General features: G+C 41.7%; 1 protein-coding gene across 1 annotated transcript in view; it reads left to right on the top strand.

Annotated features, from left to right (window-relative positions):
* Positions 1-2,164: 2,164 nt before the first annotated feature.
* The window catches only part of gspt1 (G1 to S phase transition 1), a 43,487-nt gene continuing 25,003 nt past the window's right edge, over positions 2,165-20,648 (top strand). The window contains exon 1 of the mRNA XM_033040301.1: positions 2,165-2,628. Within this exon, the coding sequence (XP_032896192.1) occupies positions 2,433-2,628 (196 nt within the window). The 5' untranslated portion in view covers positions 2,165-2,432. The remainder of the gene's footprint in view (positions 2,629-20,648) is intronic.

Raw genomic sequence — 20,648 nt, 5'->3', positions numbered from 1 at the left:
CTACTTTAATTTACATGACATTGCTGTGTCCCAAACATTATGGTGCCCTGAAATGGGGGGACTATGTATAAACACTGCTGTAATTTCTACATGGTGAAACCAAAATGTATAAAAATTGCCTTTATTAAAATCTGACAATGTGCACTTTAACCATCTATCTTCTATATATATATATCTATATTACTAAAAGTCTGTTCTTGACCGGTTTTGGCCATCTGTGCTGCGATTTCCGAGAGAACGCCGCCACCTACAGCCATCATTTTTGGCCACCTTGCTCAGAGCCCCCCTCCGCCGTATGTGTGCCGAGGATTTTTCCTGTCGATGAAAAATGACAGAGATATTAATGTTTTTACAAAATTCCCCATTCTCTCTGCTGCTGGAGGCAGGGGAAGGGACTATAAAACCAGGAAGTGGTGTGCCTCAATTAGTCTCTGCAAGCTGGAGCTCTGTCAATTAGTCTCTGTCACTCTGAATGACACTGAACAAATGTTTACAGCACTGTGAGTACCCTTAATTTGGTTTGAAAATTAAAATATAGTTAGTTTGCAGTAAAAAAGCACTGCCTGCAAATGGTTGTTTGGGTTGAATTAAAAAGGCACTCTCTCTCTCTCTCCCCACATCTCTCTCCCTATCCCTCTCTCTTTCCCCCCCCCCCTCTCCTCTCTCCCCCCCTCTCCTCTCCCTCTCTTCTCCTCCCTCCTCCTGAATTAAAAAGGCACTCTCTCTCTCTCCCCTCCTCCCCACCTCTCCCTATCCCTCTCTTTCTCTCTCCCCCTCCCCTCCCCCTCCGTCCCTCCCCTAAACCCCCCTCCCCTCCACACCCCTACCCTCCACCATCCCTCCCCCTCCCTGCTCCCCACCTCTCCCCCTCCCCTCAGCACATCCTCTCTCTTCCCCCCCACGCCCCTCCATCCCCTCCCCCACCCTCCCTCCCCTAAACCCCCTACCCTCCACGCTCCCCACCTCTCCCCCCTCAGCACCCCCTCTCTCCTCCCCCACCCTCCCTCTTATCCTCCTCACCACCCCCTATCCCTCTTGCCCCTATCTCTGTCTCTGCCCCTTCTCTCTCTGCCCTCACTCTCTATCTTCGCCCCCCCCCTCTCTAGATGTGACTGCAAGTTGGGGGCTATGCGTCAGTAGATAGGGTGGTTATGGGGTAAAAGGAGCAAATTAATAATATTAATATCATATCAAGGGGGGTAATTAGCGTGAGTGCGGGGTGGGGGTAGTTAGCGTGTGTGACGCTGCATGCCGCCTCCCCACACAACCGCACGTTGGGGGAACAGACCCAACGGGTCTGCACTTAGTCTAGTTTCTATCACACATCTCAAATTGAGGAATGCAGATAAATAAATGATGGAGTTTTGTCCCTAACATTATGGAGGGCGCGGTAGCTAAGTAGTCTAGAACTGAGATCACAGTCACAAAACCTTTAAGGGCTGATCGAATGCGAAATTGCTTTACTCAAAAGAGATCTTCGGAATTATCTACCCCGGAGGACTGTGGGGTTTAAGCAAGTGGGAGTTTCTGGATTTTATACAGAGATGGTGATAGGGCAAGAAAATGGTGTTTGATCTCCCGTGATTCTCACGAACGGCAGAAATGGTTCCGGTATTCTATTATTTCAATGGTATCGCAATATATTTTACATTCCAATCAGTATGCTAACGATCATTAGAAGGGTGTAGAAATAATGTTTGACGCTGGGAACATTTAGTTCGGTGCTTCATATCTCAGGGTGTATGAAATGGCATTCAATATAATTCACACTGAACCCGGGGAAGGTTTATCCTTGTGGCACATCGCTGATGTATTCCCTGACCAGGCCAGGCCTTGAAACATCAGGGAAGAAACGTAGACTTTTGGGTTCCATCGCGTTGAAGTCATGTACTGCTAATCCGGATTGGGCGGGCGGGGGGGGAGACGATTAAAGCCTGACATGGTCTAATCTCTCACCCGCTCCCTTCGGCCGCTGATTCTTCAAACGCTATCTAACGGGAGAGGCGCTCGACTGTTACTGCGAGGTCACACATCCGGGGGTGTTGGTCGGCAGGGCGCGCGGGCTTCTGGTTATTGTAGTTCCTCGCGCCGGAAGCTCATGGGAGGTTTGCCGACGTCTAAACTACAGTTCCCACAATGCCGTGCCTGCCGCTCGGGCATGCGCAGAGGCGGGCGTTTATCACTAGTCTATCACGTAAGTGAACGTCAGCCCTTTCGGGAAACACACGCGGAGAGGGCAGGCGGACGGAGTGAGCGAGCGGCGCGGCCATCGGCTTGTTACCGGCCAAGCCACAGCCTGCTCCCAGGCCTCCTTCCGATCCGCGCACTAACAGCCTCGGAGGAGCCAGCGAGGCAGGGAAGGAAGGAAGGAGGGAGATAGAGAGGAAGAAAGACACGTTATTTTTAAGCCCAGTAACATTCTCAGTACGGCCATGGATTCGAAAGACGTGGCGGATTACGCCCCTGATTGCTGGGAGCTGGCGGCCGACACGGATGTCGAGGCCCAGATGAACAACTCTTTTTCTAAGCTCAATGTGAACGCCAAGCCGTTCGTTCCAAACGTCCACGCAGCAGAATTCGTCCCCTCGTTTCTGAGGGGTTCGGACGAGGCCGCGGAGTCGCCAGAAGGTAATAAAAAATATTTTTTTGCTAAATCGAGGGAAGGAGGAGGGTGGGGGGGAATAGAAGGTAGAGTAAAGTGTGTGGGGCAACTTGGGGCCTTTGTTCATTTATCCGTAACAGCAGGGTTGTGGCAATGGGCTGGATGAAGGGTTGGGTGGCTCGGAGGTGAAAAGAGTTTGTGGCCTAAGTTCCATCGTTTGTCCTAGATACGCTTGTATCTAAGTTCTACTAATTGTGTCGAACAAGGCGATTTAAAAAAGCTTCAAATTGGCTGTTTTGCGACCCATGTCAACTTCAGGCTTCAATGCTTTAAACACAGTTGATCTTTAACCCCAGTTTCATGCATAATTGTTCTCATGGTATGAGTATATATTTATTACGAATGTTCCATATGGTAGTCGAGAAATTTGTTATAAGGCTTGAGGCCCAAATGTGGAGACCAGTCTCCATTTGAATGAATCGTCTGTTTGCACTTTCTCTCGATTCCAGGTATCTACTCAATAAAGATGGCAGCGCACGTTTTTCTAAGTAAGCGCTAAAGTCTTGAATTACAAAACATATTTGCGGGGGGATACTGGTTGGTTTATTTTAGGTTATGAATTCACTTATTTATTGTAAATGGTTTGTTTGCAAGTTTAAGACACGAACTTTAATCCCCATTCGTGGAATAAAGGCACAACTTCAGATGCACTAGTCAGATACTTTACAATTATTTAATTACAATTCGCATGGGGTAGAATTATTTGCTGTTGAATCTACACTTTATTAGATGCAACCACTGCTAAGATGCATGCTGGTATGCCCTTTAGGAGTACTGTACGGTAATTGTCATATTGGCTACTTTCAGCACTTTTTGAAGACATCATGCTGCAAACAGCTTGCATTTTATGCACAAGGATTTATTAGACGGTATGTATTTGTGCTACAGTTATGACAATTCTAGTGGCTAGTCTGTTATAGTAATTAAAACTGCAATGCAATAGCTGAAATCAAATCTAAAGACTGAATTTTATATTTTACCAGAAACAACACTTGAATAGCAACTTGAACTCATAGTTCCATTAACAGAACAAATGTACTAAGAAACTTCAGAACACTAATAAACTGACAATGAGTTACAAAATATTAGGGTAATTAACTAAACAAATCAATGGGGCATGTTGAAGAGTTTGGGACAGGATTCCAAAGGGGGTAAGCAGCTGAAGACATGACCATCGATAGTGACAATCATTTCAGGACCACTGTAATTCCCAGGGAAGATTAGAGTTAGGAAAGGCAAAGCCATTATATGGATTTTGCACAGATTAACCACGACCCAGTTTGTCAGTGGGAACAGACATACAATTTATGATTAATTGAAATTGATGCCATTTGAGAAACACTTTTTTTAAAGGAACTGTTTGAAGAATTCTGGGTCAAGCAGCCTCTGAAGGGAAATGTATGGATGACATTTTGGATCTGGACATATGAGAAATATGCAGTAATTTTAGATTTGCATTTTAAGAGGGATTAAGAAAGATCAACGTGTGAGGAACTATCAGCAGCAACTGAGCCAAGTAAGGACCATTCTGCGAAGGACAGAATAGATGGTCTTGATCATGGCACAAGGATGAGACTGTTTCCAAATGATCTGGGAAGGGGGCAGCTGCTCCCAATGTCTACTTGATGTGCCATCATAATAGAACACTATCTACCAAATGCAGAGAAATTGGGTGATAGTGTGAAGCTTAACGAAGGTGAGATGAGCTATCCTTTGGACTTCTCATGGATTAGGCCTAAGGGAGGTGTCCAACAGGGTTGTCAATTAACATTTATTGTCATCTTAAATCCCTGATTATTTCATGATCATAAACAAAACAAATGTGAAAAGTGACAGCTCAGTTCTTCATGAAGATAGACACAAAGCTGGAGTAACTCAGCAGGACAGGCAGCATCTCAAGAGGGGAATGGGTGATGTTTCGGGTCGAGAGCCTTCTTCAGACTAGACTGAAGGGTCTCGACCTGAAATGTCAGTCACTCCTTATCTCCAGAGGTGCTGCCTGTCCTGCTGCGTTACTCCAGCTTTTTGTGTCTATCTTTGGTTTAAACCAGCATCTGCAGTTCCTTCTTACATGCTCAGTTCTTCATATTTGATGCGAGCTGCTTGGATATTGTGGCATCTAATATCAGATCAAGCAGCATCACAACCACTTGGTGACCATTCTCTGGTGAATCAATCTTGCTCTGCAAAATGCCATTTTAATGTAAGGAATGGGAGGAGCAGGCTTTGTCGGAATTCATTGTCCATACCAAGATTAGTGATATTGTCCCTAAAGGGCCTGTCCCACTGTACGAGGTAATTCCCGAGTTTCCCCTGATTCGAACTCTGATAATTGCGGTAATAACTGTTCGTAGGTACTCGGGGCTCTCGTGGACATTTTTCACAGTGCTGAAAAAAATGTCATGTGTTACCGCGTTTCCCGAGTACCTGCCGTTAGCATTACGGGCCACTACGAGACATCCACGAGCTCCGACGTAGCCGCTATGTACATTCTACGTACTTACCACGAGTTTGATTTTTTTTTCAAACTCGGGAGAGCTCTTGAATTGCCTCGTACGGTGGGACAGGCCCTTTAACCACCTAGATTGATTGCTGCAGATGAGTACCAGTGGAAGAGAAAAATCTCACTCCCCATCTACCAAACCTACTGAACCAATCTTAATAAGGCTTATCTGTCAATCCCTGATACGTTGGATCATAATAATAACGCACTCCCTGCAAAGACAGTTGAAATTATACTCCCATCAAACTGGATAAGTTCAGGGCAGCACAATGGTATAGCAGTAAAGCTACTGCCTTACAACGCCTGAGGCCCGGATTCAATCCTGACTATGGGTGTTTGTCTGTACATTCTCCCCATGCACAGCATGGGTTTTCTCTGAGATCTTCGGTTTCCTCCCACACTACAAAGACATGCAGGTTTGTAGGTTAACTGGCTCAGTGTAAATGTAAAATTGTCCCTAATGAGTGTAGGGTAGTGTTAGTGTGCGTGGATTACTGGTCGGTGCAGACTCAGTGGGCCGAAGGGACTGTCTGCGCTGTATCTCTAAACTAAACTTTTTTCAAAAAATCAACAGCTCAAAACTGGCCATTCAATCCTCTGGGCCATGAGAATTGCAATTATCTATAATCCATATGTATATAAATGTAGACAACAGAAAGTGTAGGTGCTGGAATCTAAATGCAAAGTACTGGAGCAACTCAGCAGATCAGACAGTATCTGGGATGGGAACTGGAGTTTCTCCCCAGATGCTGCCTGACCAGCTGAGTTCCGACAGCATTTTGTGTTTTGTTCATGGATATAATTATTGTATTTACCTGGTGAAACAATATTTTAGTAGAGATAGCATGCTTTAGGCCAAATTGTGATGTAGGAAGCCAAGGATCATATCTTTCCAGTTGCAGATTATCATGGATAATCATTTTAAACAATTTATGTGAATGGGAATTGTCATTACAATGCTGGTGGTCCCCAGTATTAAGATGTAAAAGATTAAGCTGAAATATTTACAGCTTTCAAGAGACAAATGCTCCATCGATGATTCATTTTCATGAATTCCCCACTCTCATTGAAGCAAGCCTTTGGTCACATTGCTTTCCTGTGATGCCAAAAAGTTACAATCTCCAAGTAGTTAGTTTTAACCAGCTTACTTCAGTCTGAAGAAGGGTCCCAACCCAAAGCATCACCTGACTGTTCCTTTCACAGATGCTGCCTGATCTGCTGAGTTCCTCCAGTACTTTGTGTTTGACTTCAATACTCATTGGGACTGCTATCATTGTAATCACCTACTGGGAAGGTTGGTCCAACTAAGAACAAGTCACAGGTATGATGGGATACTCGCCGTATTTCTGAGTGAGTGCATTTCCAGAAACACATGAATGACCCGACAGTATTCAATTGTGATAGTTAGCCGCCCCCACCCCCCACCCCCTTCAATATTTGCTCTCTCCACTGCCAAGCACCAGGACTGTGGCACATTTGTGATAAATTAATTTGCTCTCTGCTGAGTGTTATACAGGGATCAAATGCACTAGATCGTGCCGTATATAATTTAAAAAGCATATTGCTGTCCCCGTAGAACCAAAACACCGGCGTAAGAAGATTGGGTTGTTTTCCTTGGAGCAGAAGTGGCTGAAAAGCACAGTATTGAGGGGCACATTTAAGGTAGATAGTAGGAAACGTTTCACCATATCTAAAAGTTGAGGGCATTTGGGGTAAAAGATTTAGAGATCTAAGGAAGAATGTTTTTACCTAGAATTTGGAATGCACTGCTGGGCCGTGGAGATATATGTTCACATAGGTTGTAAGTATATAGACAAGTACTTGAATTGCCGTGTTGAAGGCTATGGATAATGTACATATCAATGAGATCAGTACAGATTGGCACAATGGTTCGTTGGACGTGGTCTTAAAGTCCCAGTTTCAGTCCTGTATCATTCCGACTGACATCTGCAATTAAAATCTACCCATTTTCAATCATTCTGCTGCAATTAGCTGAGAATTACTTGGTGAACAAACCATTTATATTTTAAGGTGATTGGTACATGATAGTTATTATATTATGCCACATTAAAAGGTGTTGGCCTTGTTGCCAATGCCCACTTGCTCTCTCTTGCAAACTGACGCTGTTTCCAAAATATTATTTTTTAAGGGCACGGGGAAAGAAAGCTATAAGAAGGAACAAACATTTATTCCTTGGGTAATGCCAGGATTAACTGGCAAAGATTCCTGCCACAGAGAGGTATGGTGATAAATTGGTGGGATGTGGGGAAGAATTCCAGAGCCGTGTGATGCCTGAGCAGGCATCATTACTGGTCTGAAGAAGGGTCTCGACCCAAAACGTCACCCCTTCCTTCTCTCCAGAGAAGCTGTCTGTCCTGCTGAGTTACTCCAGCATGTGTCTGCCTTCATTATTAGTTTCACTGTGCAACTAGAAAGAAAAGCAGATAACCTATTTACCTTGGAACGGTGTCTTCTAGTCAAGACAAGATTTGGGTATCAATGAAGTGGAATTTGAAGATCAGGCCATGGGAGGCATTATTAGTTTGCACTAAAGGGACATTGTGAGAAAATAGTTGTGATCTTTGCGATAAGGTAATTGAGCTGATTGAGCTACAGGTGGGGGAAATCGGAGGCCACAAACTCGTTTTTTTCTTTTGCTGAATAATTCTGTACAGTGATTTGAAATTGCATACAGTGAAAATCTGGTCTTGATACTGTTGTTCAAATATTGAATAGGAAGTTGCAAGGGAATATCGTTTGGTCAACTCCATGTGATTTTTGTGTGTGTGGCTGTGTTTTGTCACTAAAATGCCATTTTTGATATGGGTTTGTAATACTTCAAAAGATAAGAGGTTTCATCCCTGGTGTGTTTCAAAGATAATGTGCAATTTCTTCAGGCACCCTTCAAGCTTTTGATGTGTTCCACAACTTTCACAAATGTTCCACAGTAGCTTGCATTGGTATATTTTTGCCTTGCTGACCCCACCCCTTTCCCATAACTCTTTTACTTCCTACTTGCATGTAGATCTGAGTTTCTCTGCTGACATCTAGGATTATAAATAATGGCAAGAATTGTATGGAGGATTGTGGGTGCCAACTGCTCTTGAAAATGTAGTCGTGGGGGGGTGAGAGTGAATGAGGTCTTCACAAAGATATCAAATCTACCTATTGTCTCAGCCCCTGGTAAAATGTTTACCTTTTGGCCTATTGTTTGTTTTATTGATGGATTCGCTGGTATTTTCAAAATGGTCAAAACCCATTGAAATGTAATTGAAAGTTGTTCCTTGAGCGTCATGAAATTTAATCGCTCAAGCTGATGACAGTGCTTTGTCTCCGGGAAAAAGGGCATGCGTTAACTATTGGTTGATAAGGAAACTGAGTAAACCATATGTGTTGAGGTGTGCGTTTTGCCTTGCACCATGATCTAGACCAAGAAACAAGTGTAGAGGCTCTGTGGAACATTGCTGGAGGCATCCCGAGGGACTGGTGGATCCTTCCCCTGTTATTGAGTGAGGCAAGAGGAGATTGCAGAGGCCTTGAAGATCTTTCTACTCTAGCTGTTGGTAAGGCCCATAAGAATGGCCAATGTTGTTCCTTTGTTGCAGAAGGGAAGCAGAGATGATTGAGTAAATTATAGGCTGGTAAGTCTCGCATCAATGGTAGGGATCTATTGGGAAGGATTCTTCAGAGTGCAATTTACACAAATTTGGAAGGTGATGGGCTATTTACAGACAGTCAACCTGGTTTTGTCCATGGCAGGTCATGTTTCCCAAACTTGATTACGATTTTTCAGGAGGTGATTGAGGCTAGTGCAGTAGATGTTGACTGCATGGACTTTAGTAAGTCATTTGATGCAGTCCTTCTTGGTAGCCTAATCCAGAAGATAAAGATGCATGGGATCCCTGGTGACCTGAATGTGTAGATTCACATCTGGATTATTCATAGAAGGCAGAGGGTTGTGGTGAAAGGATGTTGTTATAGCTGAAGGCCTGTGAGCGGTGGAAGTCTCCCGGGCTCTGTGTTGGAACTTCTGTTTGTGATGTATATAAATGACTTGGATGTAAATGTGGATGGTAAGTTTGTAGATGACACAAAAATTGTTGGAGTTGTGGGCAGTGAGGAAGGTTGTTGAGTAAACGGGTCAAAAAAAGTTTTTACTCTGGGGAATACTGCTTTGAAAAGGGAAATCCACTTATTAACATGCTTCATTTTTGAGCGTCACATCTGGGGTACTTGTTCCCTGTCTCTTTCAGTCAATGAAGACTATTGACATTTGCACTGGCTGGCATCACTCTCAAACTGAATGAGTATATATTGCTTAAGAAAGAACTGCAGATGCTGGAAAAATCGAAGGTAGACAAAAAAATGCTGGAGCAACTCAGCGGGTGAGGCCGCATCTATGGAGAGAAGGAATTGGTGACATTTCGGGTCGAGACCCTTCTTCAGACTGATGTCGCGGGGGAGGGGGGGGCATCGGAAAAAGCTAGGAAGTAGTCAGATACAGTCGTACTTGTGGGAGAACTGGGAAGGAGGGGTGGAGAAAGCAAGGACTATCTAAAATTAGAGATGTCGATGTTCACACTGCTGGGGTGTTAACTACCCAAACGAAATATGAGGTGCTGCTCCTCCAATTTGCACAGGGCCTCACTCTGGCAATGGAGGAGGCCCAGGACAGAAAGGTCAGTGGGAATGGGTGGGGGAGTTGAAGTGCTGAGCAACCGGGCGCTCGGGTTGGTTAAGACAGACTGAGCGGAGGTGTTCAGCGAAGCGATCGCCGAGCCTGCGCTTGCTCTCGCTGATGTAGCGATGTTGATGAGTATATATTGCACTTTGTTTTACAAATTTGCGGTGCTTGCAACTGAATTAAAGTGGAAGCTAAATAATGAAAGGATATCTTGTAAAGTAATTCTGTAATCTTGAAACTGGCAGTAAGATGCAACTAAAACCGATCATTTGACATATTTGGTGCTGTGCCTTTGGGCAGCAAGTAAGTATGGGCCATGCTACTCTTGACAACTATTTGGGCATTCCTTCCATTATTCATCATATTGAAGTTTTGCATGGGTTTGGATGTTTCATGATTTATTATAATGAGGAATTCTATCTCCACAGCGGAACTGGATCATGCAACAAAGAAAAGTTTGTGTAGGAATGAACTGCAGATGCTAGTTTAAACCAAAGATGGATACAAAATGCTGGAGTATCTCAGTGGGACAGGCAGCATGTCTGGAGAAAAGGAATGGGTGATGTTTCAGGTCTCGACCCTTCTTCAGAGATAAGGATGTATAAGGTGTGAAAATGAGAGGGGATGGGGATCGAGGAAAATGTAGAATGGATCATTGTTAGCTTGGAGAAGCTTAGAAAGAAATGTTAGTGGAGATGAAATAACCTATCTAAAGAAATAACTTGTAAGTGTAGAGAGAATTGAAATGAGGTGATATAATTAGTTTAGCTATTGACAATTTTATTGATAGTCTAATATTTAAATGGTGCTTTATTTGTCACATGCAACTGCACAGTGAAATTTTCCTTTGTATTTATAATGCATGTGGGCACCACCATTTTTGGCACCTTTATTCAGAGTCCAGTCGGCCCATGTGCCCACTTGATATCGTGGAGCAGTTCCTGTGAACCAACGTCCCTCTCCTCGCCCAGCTATCTTTGTGTTCCGGGGACGCCTCCTGCAGCCTGCCTTTAAGGTACTAGAGCCGTTACCTCAGTTCAACAAGCAACAAGGCTAGTTACTGGTCCCACGAACCGCCAAGCCTTCGGCCGAGGTCCCGTCAACCGCAGAGCCTTCTGGCAGGCACCTCGGGAGAAGAGCTATTTTGATTTAATTTTTTATGTACATTGAATCAGGAAGAGCCAGTGTTAAGCATTATTATAATCTTCCACTATTAGACATGGCAGTCTTATCAATATAATGGAATAATACCAAATTTGTATTTTGGGTAATCTAAATTCTTGTTATAAATGAAAATAGACAAATTTTCTGCAGAAAGCTCTGTGCTATTCTGAGTGTATTTTGGATTTGAGTTGGAAATGTGGATAATATATAACTTCAGTGAATCACATGAAAGTGTTCCTGGATTATAAGCACGTCTTTTCGAAGACAAAACAAATGTCTTGTTACCATTGTGCTGAGTCAGAAAATGGAGTTTAATAGTGAGGTCTCAGTAACACTCTTGTGGATAAAGTGACATTTAAGATAGTGTGTGCATTATCATTTATGCTCTGTGATGTAGAACAATATCCCATCGTTTTATGCATGAAAGTTTGTGAGTAGAAGTACATTTTCTAACTCTCTAAATACAATCTTGTTTATTGACAACACAAATTTTTATTTTGAAACCTTTCAAGAGCTGAAGAACTTCACAAACTAGTTCCATTGTAACTTCCGACAATGGAGCGATGATTTGGGTTTAGACTCTTTTGAAACGTATATATGTGGGCCTGCATTGATCTTGCTTTATACAATTGCCAGTGCTTTTTATTATACAGATTCAGATGTTCAAGAAAACATGTCCAGATTGTCGGCTGTTTGGGCATGTGGAAAAACATGGAAAAAATGGTTTTAACTTCCTCCTATTCGGATATGTTACTGGTGTTGAATGTTTCTAATTTAACAAAAATCAGTGGAGTGAGTGAATTTGTTTCTGTTCCGTATTCTGCGTAGTGAAGCTAATGTAACTTTAGGATAGATTTGAGGATGAGGCAAAGTTCTATTCATAAATTTATAACAAAAAGGCAACATTCAACCGTTTGTGTCCAATGGAGGACGGTTGTGTTGGATTGTGATGACAATAAAAAAACAAATCTCAACTTTTAACTTTATTTGCTGGGTGGCATTGTTTTATTTAATTTATTATTGTCACGTGCACTCAGTTACAGTGGAAAGCTTTTTGTTGCGTGTTATCTTGTCAAAGAAGAGACTATACAGGATGTAGACACAAAATGCTGGAGTAACTCAGTGGGTCAGGCAGCATCTCTGGAGAGAAGGAATGGGTGATATTTTGGGTTGAGACCCTTCTTCAGACTACACAGGATTATATGAGTGTATGCTGTCCCCTAGTTTGGCTACCACAAGGGTAGTGCCAACAGCCAAGAGGATGTTCTCAATTGGCAGGGTACTGAGCAGGACTTGACTGAATTTATAATGCTAAGATAAAGTTGATTAGACCACCTTTGGGTCTTTAGTCTCCCGTACACTTTACCCATTGAGTTCCAGGCCCTGGATACCCTGGTAGAACAGCATTTTCATTCACCTCTCTACTTGTGAACAAGAAATGGAATTCAATCCTAGTATATAGGATTAATCCTAGTATAAATTAATCTGAATCTTTTCCTTCCATCAATTAAGTTTCTTTATCTGGAAAGAATACTTAGAGATAATATATATAAGCATCTGGATAAAAAGGGTCTGATTAGGAACAGTCAACATGGATTTGTGCCTGGAAGGTCATGTTTAACTAATCTTCTTGAATTTTTTGAAGATGTTACTCGGGAAATTGATGAGGGTAAAGCAGTGGATGTTGTGTATATGGACTTCAGTAAGGCCTTTGACAAGGTTCCTCATGGAAGGTTGGTTAAGAAGGTTCAATGGTTGGGTATTAATGGTGGAGTAGCAAGATGGATTCAACAGTGGCTGAATGGGAGATGCCAGAGAGTAATGGTGGATGGTTGTTTGTCAGGTTGGAGGCCAGTGACGAGTGGGGTGCCACAGGGATCTGTGTTGGGTCCACTGTTGTTTGTCATGTACATCAATGATCTGGACGATGGTGTGGTAAATTGGATTAGTAAGTATGCAGATGATACTAAGATAGGTGGGGTTGCGGGTAATGAAGTAGAGTTTCAAAGTCTACAGAGAGATTTATGCCAGTTGGAAGAGTGGGCTGAAAGATGGCAGATGGAGTTTAATGCTGATAAGTGTGAGGTGCTACATCTTGGCAGGACAAATCAAAATAGGACGTACATGGTAAATGGTAGGGAATTGAAGAATGTAGGTGAACAGAGGGATCTGGGAATAACTGTGCACAGTTCCATGAAAGTGGAATCTCATGTAGATAGGGTGGTAAAGAAAGCTTTTGGTGTGCTGGCCTTTATAAATCAGAGCATTGAGTATAGAAGTTGGGATGTAATGTTAAAATTGTACAAGGCATTGGTGAGGCCAATTCTGGAGTATGGTGTACAATTTTGGTCGCCTAATTATAGGAAGGATGTCAACAAAATAGAGAGAGTACAGAGGAGATTTACTAGAATGTTGCCTGGGTTTCAGCAACTAAGTTACAGAGAAAGGTTGAACAAGTTAGGGCTTTATTCTTTGGAGCGCAGAAGGTTAAGGGGGGACTTGATAGAGGTTTTTAAAATGATGAGAGGGATAGACAGAGTTGACGTGGAAAAGCTTTTCCCACTGAGAGTAGGGAAGATTCAAACAAGGGGACATGACTTGAGAATTAAGGGACTGAAGTTTAGGGGTAACATGAGGGGGAACTTCTTTACTCAGAGAGTGGTAGCTGTGTGGAATGAGCTTCCAGTGAAGGTGGTGGAGGCAGGTTTGTTTTTATCATTTAAAAATAAATTGGATAGTTATATGGATGGGAAAGGAATGGAGGGTTATGGTCTGAGCGCAGGTATATGGGACTAGGGGAGATTATGTGTTCGGCACGGACTAGAGGGGTCGAGATGGCCTGTTTCCGTGCTGTAATTGTTATATGGTTATTATTATATGGTTATCTGGCTCTCAATTTTGCTGCCAACAGTAGCCTTCAATAATTGTGAATATCAGTCTCATTCATTTCTCCTCAACGAGCAAAGGTGGCAATTCAGAGTAGGTAGATTAATCAAATAAAGGCTGTATTTGAAAACAAAAAGCTGTAATTGAGTAGCAGTATCCATATTCCATATTTACACTTAAATCTGAGTTTTTCCACGGCGTTTCCAAAATCATATTGAGCATATTTCATTTCCTTTCCCCTGCTTGAACATTGAGTTTGTGTCCCACTGTAACAAGCTTTGGGCACTCACTGACTATGGCAGTTTTGCCCCAGAATTCTGTTCAGCTCTGTCCTCGCCATGTCGCACAATACATTCTCAATTATTTTCTTTATTCCTGGCTATCTGAAAACTTGTGCACGTAAAACATTTTATTGCATCCACATTATGATGCTCTCTCCAAACAATTATACAAGTTAAGCAGCATTGTAAGGGTTAAAAAAATTGAGAAATAATTCCATGGCACCGAACTGATACAGTACATATAGTACTCATTTTCACATGTTGTGAAATTTGACCCCTCAAAGTATGATTGTTCCTGCTAAGTTGCTTGTTCATATCTCAGAGCATGGCTTATGTGCATTCTGCTTTCTAATTTAGTGTTATCAACTAAATCAGATTGGATGTTATTGAGATAAAATCCAGTGATTGTATTATTCCCCACTTAACTATTCCAAAAATCTATCACAATGAATGTTCTTTTGGGTTATTTGTCTTTGCCAAATACTTATTCCTATCCATGAGGGTTCTTCTATTTGGCATGTGACATGTTTGTGGTATCTTTTGATATCGATCGTTTTCCGTAGGGATTATATTAAGTTTTTCTTTACAGGAAAATTTGATAATGTATATTTGATGGTTTGGAAGGTGGCTTTTTTTGGCTAAGGATGGAAAAGTAGCTGCAAGGAAGACTTCAGCTAGACAGTCAGCTGGGCTAGATTTTATTTAAGTATCTCTGCATTGTATGTAGATTATACATAGATTATCAGGGGCCATGCAGAGATTTAACTTTAAGGCTGCATTAGATCACAAACTTGCACTAAACCAAAATCTTAGCAATGTAGCTAGAAAATTTAGAGCTCAAATATGTTGAGCACAGCAGTAAATAAGCTAATCATATGTTAAGTACTGCTGCAGAAATATTATACTCTGTATAATACTGTTAAATAATTTGCGTGGTTATCTCAACCCTTCTACCGTGGCACATGTGCTTGTGTATATTGCTCCATAAGAAAAATGAAATGAAACTGCAAATCTTAGGGAAAGTCAAATCCATCTTTACTTGCATTTGCTGAAATGTACCTGCCTTGTGCTCATCTAATGCCTTGCCAACACTAATAGGTAAGGGCTCAGAAGCTGCCATGTGATGAGAAATCGGCGAAACAGAGGTAAGAGAAGCTTACGTGAAATAAATTGACCATGGATCTGACCATGGGTTTATCGTCCAATTGTGATGACGTGGTCAACTCTTGTCTCTCTTGTGCCAAAATGGAGCTTGGAAAATAAATGCAATTAGTCCAATTGTTCAGTCTACTGTACTACAAGAATCCATGAACAATCTGGAAGACATCTGACCAGTGGTGTTCCATGAGATTAGTGCAGGGATCTGAATTTGCAATGTATCTGTTTTGAACAGAAAATGTTGGGTTAATTAAGTTTGCAGGTGAGACAAAAATTAGTTGAGGTGGATAGTGTGGAAGGTTATTGGAGGATACGGCAGGATTTAGAGTCATGCAGCATGGAAACGGGCCCTTTCGGCCCAACATGCACATGTCGACCAAATGTCCCATCTACACTTGTTCCACCTGCCTGCCTTTAGCCCATATCCCTTTCCTCTCCATTTACTTGTCCAAATGTCTTTTAAATATTATCAATCAGAAATATGGGTAGGGAAACATCAGGTGAAGTTTAATCCGGACAAGTATAAGGTAGTCATAAGTAAGAGAAAGGTATACAGTAAATGGTTTGAACCCTGGGAGCATTGATGTTCAGAGGGATCTGGAGATGCAAGTCCATAGCTCCCTGAAAGTAGCAACACAAGTAGTCATAGCATTTATGGATAGTAATGCTATAACAGCAGTAGTTGTTTTCCTAAAACCGTATGTATAGAAAATTGAGTTAGAAAGATGATTGTCAGTGAGGCAGAGGGGGTTAGGGTGCTAGCATGTTTCAGACTTTAACATCAAAGTTATTTTCTTCCCTTAGTTATTTTAGTTAATTAGTAGTTATTTTCTATTGAAATGTTTTTTTTTCCCCCTGCAAGCTAAGAATTACTAAAGGCTGTATGATACTTTGTTTAATAGAGTATAGTTGCACAAGTGTCAGTAGAGGCGTTCACTTGTCAATTTCACTGGCTGTCCAAGGTTGAGGTGGTAGCTGAGACACGATGGTGCCTGATTAATATGGAGAGTGGAAACGGGATTTTTGTCCCCTAGACTTTAAATAAAGACCTCTATTTCTGTTTGACAATTTGCGAAATATCTTTTTTTTACTCGATCACATTATAACCAATTCGGCCCATGTAAGGCAAATAGTGTTGCCTAATTCGGCTTTTACATTGTATCCAATTTGTGCTTTGTAAACACTTGTTACAGCAGAACTACTTTCACCGGTTGGGACCTTCATTGGTTGTGCTATCTATATTACTAAAAATCTGATCTTGACCGCTTTTGGTCCACTGTGCTGCGATTTCCGAGAGAACGCCGCCACCTACGGCCGTCATTTTTGGCCACCTCGCTCAGAGCCCCCTTCCGCCTTCCCATCGATGAAAAATCAAAGAGATATTAATGTTTTTTTTTTAAATCCCCATTCTCTCTACTGCCCCCGCTGGCGGGAGGGGGGAGGGACTATAAAACCCAGAAGTGTAGTCCCTCACTCGGTCTCTGCCAGACCCAGGAAGCAAGAGGGTCACGGCTCTGAGCTGCGAATAACACTGAACGCACATCTACTCCACGGTGAGTCCCCTCGATGCGGCTGTAAAGTGGCTGCTGCCCAATTGTTTGCCTCGCCTTTTTAAAAAGTTTGTGTTCACAAAATGAATTTTGGTTGTCGGGTGGCTGCAGGCAAATTGTTTGCCTCGCCTTTTAAAAAGTTTGTGTTCACAAAATGAATTTGTACAAAATGAACGAGTGACTGTACTGCCAGGCCTCAGCGACTGAGCTGCCAGCCCAAGAATCCATTCGGCCCACAATGTCTATACTAGCCCTCGGGAAACCAGTACTTTCGGCCCACAACACCCATACTAGCGCAAAAGAAAGACCCTTACTACTAGCAGCAATATTGGAATTGGTGAAGAGCTGGAATATTGCGTTTGTGAACACAGTCACTCATACAAATTCATTTTGTGAACACAACCTTTTTAAAAAGGCGAGGCAAACAATTTGGCTGCAGCGAGGGCAGCAGAGAGAATGGGGATTTAAAAAAAAACATTAATATCTCTCAGATTTTTCATGCTGGGACCCTTAGTCTAGTTGAATATAAAAGTCAGGATGTTGTGTTGGTGCTGTATAAAACCCTGGTTAGTCCATGTTTGGAGTATTGCGTGCAGTTCTGGTTGCTGTGCAACGAAGGATGTGGAGGCTTTGGAGAGGATATACAAAAGAGGTTCACCAGAATATTGCGTGTTTACATAACACTAAATATTTACAGTGCGATTGATGAATTGGGCCACCATTTGAATTGCACTGATCAAATTGGTCACAAAGGTTGAAAACAGAGTTTTCCGGCACCCTCTGTGCTAGAGCCTTTCTGGATTATCTGATTTTTCTGGACCAACCGAGGTCAAGTAGTAGTGAAAGCCAATACACTCGCTCACTAATGACACCTATCCCGTGTCTCTAAAATGGAATGTCAGAAATAAAAACAAACATAGAGTATAAACAAATATAAAATGTAAATGTGAATTGAATGACCTGCTGACCCATCCTGGCTGGCAAAGGACTCCACAACTGTTCAGAGTTCCCACTTCCGACACCACTCACCAACGCACAAGGTGTACCAGTAAGTCTTTCTTCACCCATCGAAAGGTCACAAAGTGCTTGAGTTATTCCATGGTCAGGATCTCTGGAGCACTGAGAATGTGACATTGCGACCCTTCTGACTAATTCAGTCAGCTAAATTATTCCAGCACTGTCGGCTCACCTTAAACCGGGTGGCCATGACGCTGGTCTGCACTACTTCACCGGTTCACCTGGCTGTTATTGTGGCTCCTGTTGTATCTTTTCATTGTGCCCCCTCTGTCACCGTGGAGCTACCTCCCCTCTCACTTGCCATCATTTCCAAGGAGGAGTATGTCGGCGACTCCAGGGGAGGAGGCGGTGGTGGCGGGAGAGAGAGGGGGGAGAGGACCTTCTGGTCCCCTCCTTCTCCCCCAGTCGTCAACAAACTCCACTTTGGAAGTGACAGTGTGGGGGCGGAGGGGAGAGTCCAATGGTGACCGAGGAGGCACACAGAAGAGCAACAACGTGAGCCGCAACAACAGCAGGATAAACCATTGAAGTGAGGCTCGCTGGTACAGGCTGGGGCGCCTAGTTTTAAAGTGAAACGACAGTGTGGGGGTAACTCGGCTAACTGAATCAGTCTGAGGAAGTGTCTCAACATCATCTATTTGTGTTCACCAAAGATCCTGACCTGCTGGATTACTCCAGCGCTTTGTGTCCTTTCGGTGGGTCTCTTCTTCGTGCGAATTAAACATCAATAAACCAAAGGAATAGTTGGATCTCAAGCCGGGTGTTGTCTCTGCATCAATGTCTGCCAGGCCCTGAGCTCCATTTGGTGGGTGATAGAGCTGGCACTCAGAGATGACATGGTTGGCTGTTTGTTGCTCAGCTCCGCATTCACAAACTGGGCTTCGGTGGGTGAAGGCTGGCTCACTGATGCACCTTCAGAGTCAGGTGTGGTGTGGAAACGGAGCTCTAAACGGCCGTAAAGACTATGCGAGCCAGGAATGGGTCTGTATTATCTTTGTGAAAACATTATTAAATTAGTTCACATTATGAAGGATGTCTAAAACTGACAGGTGAACAGTAGGCAATAATAAAACAAGGAAAAGGGCAAATAATGCTGTTAAGGCTTTTGGTTGTTTTAATTTTCTTCTGTTGATGTTTAGCACAACCAACAGGCAGAGCGGACAAACTGTTTTAATTGTCCAAGTTTCAAAAGGATAGAAACATCATGCATTTTCAAACATTCCCCATGACCTAGTACATATTTTTTCTCGTGGTGCTAGCTGACAATGCTGAAGGACATTATACAATGACAGCTGCATGGTACCATGTGACAAACATAATTATTTTGTGCTGAGACAACTGTAGGAATGGTGATCTTAAGTATGGCAAAAACTTTCAACAAATCTTTTTCTTTTTTTTAATATATTTTTTTATTAAAGGTAATCAATTACAATGCTTCAAACAACTTTATATCAAATTAATTCAATTTGCATTAAGTAAAACACTAGTAATACTTATCTACTGTTTTTTTAGAAATAATGATAGAGAAAGAATAGAGAAAGAATAAATCATTAAGAGAGTGATTAAATAATAATTTGATTATATATAAAAAAGAAAAGAGAAACGAAAAAAAAAAAAAAAAAAAAAAAACATTTTTAGTAACCACAATATGTATTATTAATAACACTACTACAAGTGATAGTATCAATAAAGACATATATGTAATTCCAATATAAAAATGAATTATTCTCACCAAATCCCGCAGGGTGCACGTCGAGCTGTGTTGCCAAGAACAGCTACTTCTCTAAATACTGTATATATGGAGACCATATCTGTTCAAAAGAATTATACTTGTCCAATAGGACAAATCTAATTCTTTCCAGATGTAACGTCTCCATCATCTCTGTTGCCCACATTTTGGTTGTGGGGGATAATGTTCCCTTCCAAAATTTCAATATGATTTTTTTTCCAATTATTAAACAGTAATCAAAGAAATTTCTTTGATTTATTGTAAGTGATAGATGTAAATCCGGAATTCCAAATATTATTAGCTTTGGGTTAGGGTCCAATTTAACTTTGATGACTTCAGAAATAACTTTAAAGATTTCTGTCCAGTAATAATTCAATTTAGGACATGTAACGAAACTATGTATTAAATTTGCCTCTGCTTTCTTGCACTTATCACAAATAGCGGAGAGATTCGGAAAAATACTATTTAATTTAGTTTTCGAATAATGTAACCTATATAATACTTTAAATTGTATCAGTATATGTCTGGCGTTTAATGAACACCGGTGTATTCGTTGTAGACTTTCTTCCCAGTTTTCTTTTGTTATAGCCAATCCCATTTCATTTTCCCATGCTTGACGATATACTTCCGTTATTGGATTCTCCTTATCCAAAATGATATTATATATATAGGCTATTAATTTTTCTGTATTTGGATATAAATTAAACAGTTCATCTAACAATCCTGCTTCTTTATTTTTATAATCTTGTGTATTGGATTTAATATAATCTCTAATTTGTAAATACCTAAACAAATGTTGTGGAGACAATCCATAAATATCTTGTAACTCCTGGAATAAAAGAAATTTTCCTTTTCTATACAGATGTTCTATCCTTGTAATTCCTAAATCATCCCATTGTTTAAACCCCCCATCTAATATAGCAGGTTTAAACGATGGATTATTCATAATTGGTAATCTAAATGAGAGATTATCCAAGTGTAGAGTCTTAACTATTTGTTTCCAAATACGTCTAT

This window comes from Amblyraja radiata, chromosome 22 (genome assembly GCF_010909765.2).
Source record: "Amblyraja radiata isolate CabotCenter1 chromosome 22, sAmbRad1.1.pri, whole genome shotgun sequence".
Lineage (NCBI taxonomy): Eukaryota > Metazoa > Chordata > Chondrichthyes > Rajiformes > Rajidae > Amblyraja > Amblyraja radiata.
Note: the sequence above shows the minus strand (reverse complement) of the source record. Positions and strands in the feature narration are given on the sequence as shown.